At 40.7% G+C, this 12,538-nt stretch overlaps 1 protein-coding gene across 2 annotated transcripts in view; it reads right to left on the minus strand.

Annotated features, from left to right (window-relative positions):
* The window catches only part of CALCR (calcitonin receptor), a 111,379-nt gene extending 99,292 nt beyond the window's left edge, over positions 1–12,087 (minus strand). The window contains exons 1-2 of one of the 2 annotated variants that reach the window (XM_061413454.1): positions 11,933–12,087; positions 11,515–11,745 (exon numbers count right to left, since the gene is read on the minus strand). In XM_061413454.1, the coding sequence (XP_061269438.1) occupies positions 11,515–11,544 (30 nt within the window). In that variant the 5' untranslated portion in view covers positions 11,545–11,745; positions 11,933–12,087. Of the gene's footprint in view, positions 1–11,514; positions 11,908–11,932 lie in introns of those variants that run through there. The other variant, XM_061413455.1, reaches the window with a different exon arrangement.
* Between the last annotated feature and the right edge of the window lie 451 nt (positions 12,088–12,538).

The following is a 12,538-nucleotide window of genomic DNA, read 5'->3' on the forward strand; positions in this document are numbered from 1 at the left end:
TTTTTAAGTAGAAATTGCACCTTAGAACAAAGTTTTCGCATTTGACTCTGCTTTTTATGAATGAGATGTCAACTTGGCAAAGCATAGTTTCCCCTTCTTATAAACCACAGTGGAATACTATCACGTCAGGTGCATCCTATGACCGCTGGAGAGATTAAGATTTAGAACAAATAAGGAAAACCACTTCCATTTCTTTAATTTTCTAAAAAGAGAGAAATCCATGGATCCCCTGTTGAAAAAAATTTTAAAGTGAAAGACATTTTCCATTATTTATTTATTAGATTTATTTTATTGAATTATAGTTGTTTATAATGTCGTGCTGACATTTTACATCATGATAACAACACTTTGACTGTAAAGCTTTTAACATAAATGTACAATAAACACATTTTTCTTTTAGGATTTACTTACTCTCTGAAGCCAGACCTCCTTCATTTTCCAATTCTGTCCTGGGTTGGATGTGTGTTCTTCCATAAGTAACTTACCTCTACCTGCTTTCGTTTCCTTATTGTGCAAAGGGGATAATAATTGTACCTACCTGAGAGTGTTGCTATGAACATTAAATATATTAATATCTATAAAAGGCTTAGAACATTACTGGCTCATAGTAAGTGCTATGTAATTATTAGATGTTATTATCATTATTGAAATATTTCAATAAATCTATTTTATAACCAAGCTTCCTTGAAAATTTTTAATACATACTTTCCCTGAAAATGAAAAATTACACACTTTGTTGTGAATCAGATTTTGGTCAAAGTTTCACATTGGACTTTGTTCCTGTCAGTTACAACACCAAAACTTAATTCCTAAGAACCTACCATGTACAAGTTGGTTATTGTGACAGAATGCCTTTTTTTCAGCTAGTTTTGCATATTGCAACTTGAAATACTTAGTGAAAAATCCTATTTGAACCAAAGAATTCATGGAAAGTTCTTCAGCATTTTACTTAGAATTGCCTGTCTTTATATACAGGCAGCAAAGCAGGTAGGTGATAATCTTGGTTGGTAAAAATTACAGATTCAACCAAGGCTGTGAACAGAAGATATAATTATGAATATTTATAAAAATGATTAGATTTTTTAAGAAAACACATATCCTCCAAAGCGATACAGACTAAAATTAGCTCTTACAAGCCTGAATATGGTTCTGTCTCAGCAAGTACCAGACCCATTTAGACTCATGAATATGACATCATACGGTTGATCCCACTGTGAACAGCTGTATCTAAGAGGAAACTTGAAAATGATCAAAAAGGCCCACCTGCCCCAAGCCACCCTTGCATCTGTACTTAAAGTTCCTGTTATTATCTTCACTTTCTGAAAACGCAGATTTCCCAAAGATTTTCAGCAGGGTATTAAGAACTGGTGTATCACAAAAGGGTCTTGTGGCTGTGTAAATTGAGAAATGCTGTGAGGACAAGATTAAATGAATATATACCTTCATTTGTTAAATAGATATTAATCGAGTGCTGGAAATAAAAAGAATCAACAGGACAGACCCGATGGGCTTTATATTCTAATGAAGGTGATAGAAAAGAGACAAGAACGGAGAATAAAATGATTATGAACTGTTCTAACTATTAGGACATAATCACGGAGCTGAGAGAGAGATATGAACAGGGCAACACATACTTTAGAAAGCGTGATTGACTGTGGTGGGCCTCTTTGAGGGAGTGACATTTAAGCTAAGGTTTGAAGTAAGGGAAGCAGCTAGAGACGTGAACGTGAGTGAAAGAGCATCGCGGACGGAGGGAAGAGCTCCTGTGGAGGGTGTGAGGAGGAAAAAGACGTGTTGTGCTCTGGTGAATGGATCGAGCTGAGTGCGGTGGACTGAGAGGTCCAGGTAAATGGATTGGGAGCAGTGAGGCTGGGACATCCAGGTGACAGAGCACTAGAGGCCACGACAAAGAGTGGGGCAGCAGGGCACGGGTGTGGTGGGAAGCCCTTAATGATGATGCACGGGGGGATACCTGCTCTGATCTACGCGCTAGGAGTTTACTTCAGGTGTGAGCAGAGACTATGTAGGGGAGGGGTGCAAGGCCCAGTGAGCAGGCCAGCCAGGAGCCAGGGGAGCGGCCCTGGCAGGGATGACCCTGGTTGGTTACACTGCCCGCGGAGGATACAGGGCAAATAGGACTTCGAAGCTTTTAATATGCTCCAGGGTAGCATCAAGCTTCAAATTTGATACTAAAGATCCAAACTGATTGGTCAAATAATACATGTCAGTGAATGCCAGGTTCAAGAATTACCTCCTGAATCATTGATAACGTGATTGTTTTTTTCTTGAAGACAGCAGGATTTATGCCACTACTAGATAATCTGCAGATGGCAGGGTTTGTAGGAATAGGGTAAAAGAAAAGCAATTGATTTGGGGGTTGGTGCAAAAGGGAGTTGAGGGGGAGACTGTGGAAAGACAAGCAGTGGGGCTTTTTCTTAGGAGAACAGGTTTCTGGAATAAAGGGGAACACCGTGAGCAGTAGGGCTTTGGGAAAGTAAGGGAAGGGAGGGGGCTCCAGAGACAGGCTGCGCCTCTTATGGAATGTAGCCCAGGGCCACTCTTATTCATGTGTTTAACGCTCCATGTGGGCATCTCTAAGTACATTCATGCAAATATTTGCCTGCAAATGTTCATGACTCCCTGCCCCTTTGCAGACTCTTCAGGGAGAGCACTGGACTTGGAGTCAGAAGGCTGGAGCTTACAGGGCAGCACCGTCATCTACTGGTGGAGAACTACGCCATCTCTGCCTCAGTCTGCTCTTTAGTGAAAGCGTTCAACTCCACATCAAAAATATGGATAAAATATTAGCTACCGAGAAAACGTATGGCATCACTTCAAATACTAGGAGTGCCTTTTCACAAATTAAAATGCAGCTCAGAGAGACGACTTCCAGCGTTGATATATGCTGACTCCAAGTTGCCACTACTCAAATCTGCCCCAATTATTAACACTTCAGCAGCTAAGAAGAAAGGCCAAGTTTCTCATTGACCTTCTATTCACTAAAATGATATATCTAATTTGCAAGAATATACGTTTTCCTCATTGGAGGCAATAAAATCATTCTTGTTTTTGAATGGGGAAAAGAAGCAAGCCTGTAAAGTCTCGTTGTTCCTGAATTGGCCCTCGAGCAACAGTGATCACTCACCACTTTGCTGGGATTTTTGCTTTTGCCTTAATGCCATCATTGCAGTCTATATGACGTTAGGGATGAAAAAGTGTTCTAATATTGTCCTGACCTTTTAGCCCTGTGGTGGGTCCAGGGAATGAGGTGTTAAAGCAATCTGCATTATTGTGCTCTCTGTGCCCGAACGTCTCTGAATCTTGGGCTAAACAGATCCCACCTCAATGTCCATAAACACTGACATTTTCTACACTCTACTGCTTGTAAGAATTCTGTCTGTCAGACTTAAGGTTAGCAACAAATAATTATGCTGAAGTTTGGGTTAATTAATGTATGAGTTGAGTCCATTTGAAATTTAAATTTGGCAGCAATGCACGTCACCTGTCCTTTTTTCCCTTGTTGCCCAAGTTGACTTCATGAAAACCCCACCAGAGAGGAAATTTCTAAAAAATGGCAGAATTTTCCTTTAAAAATTATCATCAAAGTGATAATTTTTTCCTAGTCTAGTCCTGGGGTAAGTGCTATTACTTTTGGGCTCCAGAAAGGGATAAATACAGTTTTCATAGTCAGCTGACACCAAATTCATATTTGTTTATAACAAATTAATTTGCTTAGTTCATAGAAATAGGCTGGGTCAGACATAAAAGCCTAAAGTCCTAGAAGAACTAATGTCACATTTCACTGCTGTGCAGGAAATTCCTACGTACATACATAGCTACCTAGAATGCCCACTTGGCATATGGCGTGAACCAGGGGAGGCTTAGGAACGCAGGCGAATGCGTCCAAATTCCTGGGCGTTGGTTACTGTGAGAGGCTTAGTTCCTAAAACCCTAGTGGGTGTGAAAACTGAGCTTGACACCTCCAGAGAGACTGACTTAAATGTCCATGGAGAGGCGCTCCCCATTCCATTGGTTATTAAAGGCTCTGATCATTTAAGACAATTCATATATACAATTCTAATAAAAGATGTCTAAGTTGTCATCAAAATTTCATTTGACTGCAGTTGTGAAATAAACCAACCTTTTGGCATTAGGCAAGCAGGCTTGAGTTCCAGCTCTGCCGCTTCCGAAAAGCATGGTGAGCCTCATTGGCTGTCTGTGTCTCTGCTTCCTCACCTATGGACTGGGATCGATAATCTTCCATAGGGCTGTCATGAGAAGTGATGGCACATCACTCTCTCCAGCACAGTAGGACTTCAATGAATTATAGCTGCTTCGTAATTATTTTATTTATATTCCTAACGTGTTAAAGGTACTAACTTGCTGATGATCAGTTATTCAAACAGTTGAGAATTAATTGCTCCCAGGATGCCAGTCCATATTGGTAACATGAGAGAGGTCAGTTCTATTTTTTTCCTTTTGTACAGAAAATAAATACTACTTAAGTAGCTTCCGCCTAGTGCAAGAAGCATGGGAGAAATAGAAGAATCCACTTTGTGATTAATAAAGTGTAAAGAGGCCGGTGGGAAATGCTTCTGCATGCCTAAACAAAATGCTACGCTCTGAATAGGTAAGTTCTGTTTTAAATGCTCAATGAAGAGAACAGAGTTGGCTCTTCCAATCAACACCAACTCAATCCGGAAATAAGAGTGTGGGTGTAAGAAGCTTTGAGATGTGAATGGGTTATTGATTTGAGAGAGAAGGGGCTAAAATCTGTAGCAATATTGAGCTGATACCGTAAAAGTGGAAAAACTTAAGCCTCAATGTAACAAAAATAATTACAGGGGAAAAAAAAAAGCATGGCCATGTTTAGGTAAATTTAACCCATTTCACGAAGAGAAGAGATGGTTTCTTGTGTGTGCTGGATATGGGATAAATATGTGAATGTCCTTTTTAATATAGTAGGGAAATTAAAAAAAAAAAACAAGATATTCCACAACAGAAAACGGAGAATAAAATGCCATTAAACAAATATAAAATGGTATACTTTGTGATCCAAAATTGGCATCTTTCACTTGTATAATTCACCTGTGCAGCTTCTAAGTACACACATATTCTGGGAGACATTTGGGTGCTGAAAGGGGATATTTCTAGACTGCAATATTTGCAGGGAGGGGAGTTATAAAACTCATATTTTCCCCCACTACACTGTTATATCAAAGAGATTAAGAGTTTATGTCAGTGAATGAATGACAAAAGGGAAGAATACTTTATATACACAGAGGCACACACACAGGTGTGCATGCATGCTACCCCTGGAAGCCCCAAGGAAAGAGATGTCACAGGGTGTGATATTATATCTTGCTTGAGAGCAGGGGAATTGACCACTGGAAAGACTTAAAAAAGAAGCAATATTTAAGTTAAACTATAGGGAATTGTAAGAGTTCAAAAAGGGGAGATAGAGTAAGGAGTATATATCAAACTGACTGAAATTGTCGTGTACACTCAATGCTTGCTTTTCCTCACTTCTCGTTCTTAGTTAAATCCAGTTGCAATCTCTCAATTCTTATCCCATTTGACTCACTCGCAACATTGAGTCTAGGTGCCTGCCCACTTCATCCTCTCTGGCTTCCCTAATACGACATTTTCTTGTGTTTCTTCCTTTCATCTAACCTTTCATCTCTATTGCAGGCTCATTTTCCACTGACCCTTAAAAAACAGGTTTTCTCAAATAGATGTTCTTACTTTTGTGCTTGCTTTTGTCCCTTCATTTTTGACTCTTTTTTTTTTTTAACTTCTCTATAGGCTATATCCTCCATTCCTACACCATCAGCTGAAATAGCTATACGATTGTCTCCCAAACCTGTACCTTTAGTACAGAATTATCTCTTGAAACACATTTCTATATCTACTTCTATTGGACATTGCCACGTGGATAAGCCAAATGCATTACATTTCTAATTAAATTCTTTATCTGCCTTTCCCAAAATATTACTTGTCCTATGTGAAGGACATCCATCTCTCCTGTAATCTCTATAATCTCCTATAATCTGAAAGAAACTTGAAATTGATCACACAATGGTTCCTTTCCCTCACTTTTCCTAGTCACATTTCTATCATTCATCAACTGCCCTTGCAGACCCCTGTAAGCTACTGTTTTTGTTTTGTTTGTTTTTTCCTTTTTCTTTTCTATCTCCACCAAGGTGACTCTAATTGTTTCTCCTCTCTGTTACTGCAGAAGGTATTTTGATTAGTCCTGGCAAGGTCGGCAGGGTCACAAGAAGCTTCCATGCCACTGTGCTAACGGGTTTGCATTTCGTCATGAGGACAATGGGGATCCTTGAAAGAGCTAAAAGCGGACTTTTAAATAATCAGATCTGCCATTTTGGCACATCAGTCTGGCTGAAAGATAGGAAGAGTATTAGAATGGAAACAAATTAAGAGGGTGGCAGATTCCGTACTGCTCTAATATCAAGTTGGCTCGGCAAGACTAGATCTTGTTGGAGCTGTAGGTGTTTCTCCCCTGACCCCGAGCCTTCGACTCCGTGTCCTGCATCGCAGGATACTTTCTGGGTGCCTCTGGATACCTGTGGCTTCTCGCAAATCACCATGTTGGCTCAAGCCTTCGGGGCTTTTTACTGTCTGGTGTCCTGCCTATAACACAGCCCATCTATTCCCCTGCTTATCTGGCTCATTGTTTTGTCACTTAAATGCTGAATCATGTCCCCATTTAGGGTCACCTCCCTCGGAATGCTTCCACGGTGTCCAGCTCGGGGTTGTTCCTCCCTGGGCAGTGCTCACTGGCGTTTCTCTGTTAGAGTACTTACCCCACGGGTCCGTGATTGTCTGTTGCGTTGTCTGACTCTTCCAGTCCCCCGTGAAGCCAGGAAGTGTAATTTGTCACAATATGCCCAGACTAGGACGGCAATGGGCATTTAGTAAACATTTATTGAGTTTTTAAATGTGGACAAAGCTATGAGAATGGTAATTTGTTAGACGTGTTACTGGGGAATGTTGAATATGTTCTGAAGGACAGGGGAAGGTGATATTTGAAATGACAAATTCTGAACTACCAGACAAATAAAAGGCAAGAATTGGGGATGGGGTTTCAGGAAAAAAACTAAAACTAGAGTAAAGCAGCTCTGCAAATAAACCATTAATGTAAAGGGGCCCCCTCCCACCCATACCCCAATTCTGAAGCAATAAAATATCAATTCAAAGTGCCCGCTGAAAATTTTCATAAGGGCTGGAAATGAAGGAGAGACTGGATTCAATTTTTGTGCCATCACTATGGCTTTGGAACTGGAATTAAGAAGCTGTTGAGGTTTTCTACTTGGCTTAGATGGGAAAGATAAAATGAGATGACATCATGAAAGCTCTTCCATGCTAGGCTGGAGTGGTTCTAAGTCTTAGGCTCCCAGGGCAAGCACTGAATAATTACGAATACAGGGTGACAAAATGGGAGCGTAGAAAACAAGTCTGACCGTGTGTGTAACACTGAATGCGTTACAGAGAGACTAAACGTGGCTGAATATTAGGGGGACATTTAAGTATTTTGTTAAAGGTAATAAAGCTTAAATGAGAGGGGTGGCAGTGAAACTACGCAGAAGAAAAATGCAGCCTCCATGAGAAAAATCTGGAGTAGCCTTGAGAGTTGATAAGACAGAAGCAAGATACACATTTGCAAACAGAAATTTTAATGAAATAGAATGGTTAAATACTGATTACAAAAGCAGAAAATATTTCATGGAGGCAGATACTTTATTTCTTTGAGAAATAGCTCCTGGGTTTAGAGTATTTGTATTATTCCTCTACAGAGAATACCAATTCATACGCTACTTTTAATAAAGAGAGGTTTTTCATTTGAACAAAGACATAATCTTATACTTCAGGTACCCAGAGAAACCCTGGGGTATCCTGCAGTGCAGGTCAAGGGCATGGAGCCGAAGGCACAGTGGGAGAAGCACAGTCAGCTTCCATGAGAAATGGTCTTGCAGAGCCGGCTGGTTGGCTGGGTATTAGACACCTTTAACTGCACTCCTTGATCCACGCTTCTGACCATAAAAATTTTTTTTCTTTTAAGGAAAAAAAAGCACTAAACTGCATTCCATACAGACAACACCCTTTTTGGAAAAACAATTCAAGAAAACTGTACTTAAAAAAAAAAAAAAAAGAAAACTGCACTTGCAAATATTGAGAAATAGATTCTGATGACATTTTCTATCAATTCTTCCCCTCTCAATTCTTCATTGCTAAAATAAACATATGAAAACTTAACACCTTTCCATATTACTAGTTTTCTACATTCACAAAGTGAAGCCAGAAACATAAATTAATATTATTTTCTGTGTTTTGATAGAATTAATAACAAGTTAATACCATGGTGACAACACAAAATATTGTCACTTGGTTTGTAATACTCATTTGTAATTTGTTTTGTAATACTTATTATATAGACTTCTATAAGGTCATATCAATATTGAAAAGCACAGAGTGGTCACATAAAATAATGCTTTTAATTATAATTAAAATTGAGTAAAATCTCATACCTGAGTGGAATATTACTTATGTATTGGTCATTCTCTATTGACCTTGAGGACAGGTCCTTATTTGTCGAGGTACCTTCAGGCTTAATGGAATGCTTGGCATATCATAAATAATCACAAATATTTTTTGAATAAATGACATTTAAAAAATATAGCACTTACATAGAACCTACTATGTACCAAGCACCTACTCAAAGTGATTTACAACATTAATTCATTTAATTCTCATTAGAAAAACCTGATTTCATGAAGAGAAGTAAGATACGCAAAGGTTATATAATTTGCCGCAAACCATACAGATTCTTCTAGAAGATGGTAGAGTCAGGCATGAAACTCAAGGAGAGCCCTGTCAGAATCTGTGTTCTTAATACTGCTTTGTGAAAAATGCTGTCTTTAAATTAAATAGATGTACATATATAAATATATGTATTAACTATATTTTATAACAGCATTGAACTTAGAAGAAGACCAGGGTTCAAACACATATTAGATTTACTCAGTTTGTGGCTTTGGACAAGTTCATTAACCTAATGAGTTAATTTCCTTATAGGTAAAATCAAAAGAAAAGCTGGTACCTCACAAGGCTATTGTAAGCTTTAAAGAAAATAATTTATGTGAAAATACTAGACTATAGTCGGCACCCGGGTTATGCTATTTGGTGTGCCGAGAAACACGGTACTATTTTCTTCTTTTCTGCCTTCAAAAGGGTACATATTTGCATATTACACATCATATAGATCTTAGCAAAAATGAGATCAAATTCTGTATTTGGTAAAACATTGTTTCCCGTAGCTCTTAAAACTAGAATTAATTTATTAAACCATTTTCTGGACAGTCAGATAAGCTTCAGACTCAATAGATTGTTTTTTAGGAAAAAAAGAATATTTTTTTTTTATCAGAAACCATTATGGTTTAAACATCTACGATCAACAGTGGAAAAAATATATATTTCTTCTATTTGGGATATCAGGTTATAAATATTAAAAATAAAATTAGACCCACAATAGAACATATGGCATTTATGTTCCAAGACTCTCCGACATAACCCGACTCTACCAAACCCGACGGGAACCGCCTCGGTCAGTGGTTCCCAACCATGGCTGCAGATTACAATCACGTTAAAGAAGCCATCACAATGTAAACCCCCTCATCAGATAATCTGATTTAATTGGTTTGAGATAGGGTCTGGGCATCCTTTTTTTTTTTTTTGCAAGTTCTCCCATTGATTCTAATTTGCAGCCTGAGTTGAGAACACTGGTTTAGGTTATCATTGAACACATCACCAGTCTCTTATTTCCATTTCATTTTTACTCTAATAAAAACCAGCAGTAGATAATATTTTCATTCATGTCAACATTGAAAGAATCTGAGAAGTTCACTAAGAATAGAGTTTTCTTTGACTTCGAGCATCATGAAACAAAACAACTCTAAGATTATTTATATGTTCTTATGAATAACTTATAATAAGGATTTCATGTTTACCATATTGGGTATGTCGGTATGGTCAACAAATAACCTTAGAGTACTTTACAAGGATTGACTATTATTCTTGTGGCTATAGTTTCTGAAATTAACTGTAGATTAGAGGCATGGAACCAAAGCAAACCCCAACCAATGGATGTTTTGACTTATGTTAAAATACTGAGTAGAAATGAGTGCCCACTGAGAATACTGACTTCAACTGCAAAGCTGTTTTGCAAAGCTAATCACCTTAGACCCTCTCATAATGCCAGCATAGAAAACCAGCAGTTCTGACCTTTTAAAGCTGGGTTCCAAGTGGACACAGACTAGGCTACCAACATGCTATTACAAATGATACTTTATAAATCCCACAACACTAAAGCCATTCCTATAACACTAAAACCACTAAAATCCCACAACACTAAAGCCATTCCTACCATTGTCTCTAATGGTAAGTGAAGGTTGCCCAAATATATGGATCATTTGTTTTTCTATTACCATTTAAGATACACTCAAACTTAGACACTCTGCTTTCTAAAGATTAGCTTCAGAAACTACGTGGCCACACTTTGGTTTATTTTGAACATTTCACTTTCCATCACCCAATAATGCAACAAATAACCTCGAATAGATGATTTGGTTCAGGTTAACTACGGCAGTCAGGGTCTCCTGAAGATCGGCGATGGAACCCTGCCTTCTAGTTTGCAAGTACTATGTAATATTAGGTTAAGGCTTTCAGACGGAAATTTTCTTAGACAGTTCTGCAAAATATAGCCTGAATAATGGGTTAAAAAGCTAACTGGATTGTTAATTTTTGACTTTGACTGGATTTCCTTGGACCACAAGGAAAATGAATGTTTCGGGAAGATAGAACTAATATGTTAGAGCTTTTCTTGAAGTCTTTCACCCGGCCTTGGAAAGAGCATCATGAAAGAAAGAGTACCCTTTTGGAAACTATGCACACAACATATTTTTCCTAATAGGTGTGAAGAATGGCTGCTATGCATAAATGATTGTTGAAAATAATTCTCTGTAAAACATGACTTAACAAGTAACTCCATTGACCACTGGGCTCATTACCAATATCGAGAACAACCAAGACACAGCGTGTAGATGCCAGTATCATCTGTTTGTTAGGTAATAAACATCTCTTAGAAAAAATCCACAGCATTCAGCCCCTCATTGGGTAATTTTTCAGACTCAGGAAGCTGAAGAATGAAACTTTTAAGGGAAATTGATATTAACAGCAGAGTAAAACTCACACACAATCAGAGGACTCTTCAACATGACACCCTGAGTTTCAGCACCTTCCCAGGACAACTAGTTTTGCTTTAATCAAGGGTAAGGAGAGGCGACTGAGACTAAGCCGACCCTAATCAGACCCTCAAACATCGCAATCAAACTGCAGTTTTGCAATCAAAACCCAAGGTACCTAGTGCATCTCCACCATACCCCGGAACATCCTAGAGCTTGGAATAAATCCCTCTCATTCCAAGACCCTCCTTACCTGGATTATTTTCTCTGAGTTGCTCTCCATGGTGGCTGGGTAGAAGCCAAGGGCGTTCGCAGGTGGTGGCTCCAGAGGCTCAGGAACTCAGGCTCCAGCGGGCATCTCCTGAGCTGGAGACGGCCGGCCGCCGCTGGGTGCGGTGCGGACGGTGCGTGAGCACCTCTCCGACCCAGGAAGGTCCGAGAGCGGCGCGGCGCAGCCCACCCAGAGCCTGGGGGGCTGGCCGTCCTAGTGGAGAGAAAACTACGCGTTAGTCCGGAGCGCTCTCTGTCTCGTCCCTCTCCTGATTTCCTGACACTTTAATTCTGCTTTAAGTGAGAGTTTACCCCTAACCCCAGCTTGTATTATAGGCTAAGAGGCAAACTGCCTTATCCCCGTGCTTGATTCCAACCTCCCCAAAGTCCAGGAGGCTCACCTTCCCGGCGCCTTCTCTTCCAGCAGTGAGCTGGACGCAAACTTCTGCCTACTTAAGTCTTCTCCTGCCCGCTCCCCCGCCCTACCCGGCCCGCCTCCACGTCCCCCTCCACCCCCCCGTGGAAGCAGAGGAGGTGGCAGCGGAATTGATGAGCGCCAGCCCCCCCTGTCCCCGAACCCTCCCGCCCCCGTCAGCCCGCTCCTGTCCCCGGAAAGGGAGGGGGAGCAGGAGAGCTCCAAGCGCCTCCGCAACAGCCCCCTGCCCCCCTGGTCCGCGAGTGGGGCTGGGCCCGCCGCCGCTCCCGGCGGGGGGCTCACCCCACGAGCCCCCCGGAGTGAAAGGCGGCGTAAACACGAAGAGCCTGAGAGGGACCCGAGTTAGACCTTGGGGAGGGGGCAACAGTCTGGGCTGGGGGACGGAGGTAGCATTTGGGGAGCCTTGTCCCCCTCCCCCAGAGGATGCCAATTCTGCAGGGGCGAGTTTCCAAAAGAACCCACCCCTGGAGACCGTGCCACCCCAGCTCCTTCAGCCACTGCTCAGGGGACAGCACCACCTGGGAGCCTGCGGAGAGAGGGTCCCTAGTGGGCGAGGTGGTGAAAGTGAGAT

The sequence above is a fragment of the Bos javanicus genome, chromosome 4 (assembly GCF_032452875.1).
Source record: "Bos javanicus breed banteng chromosome 4, ARS-OSU_banteng_1.0, whole genome shotgun sequence".
NCBI classification, from domain to species: Eukaryota; Metazoa; Chordata; class Mammalia; order Artiodactyla; family Bovidae; genus Bos; species Bos javanicus.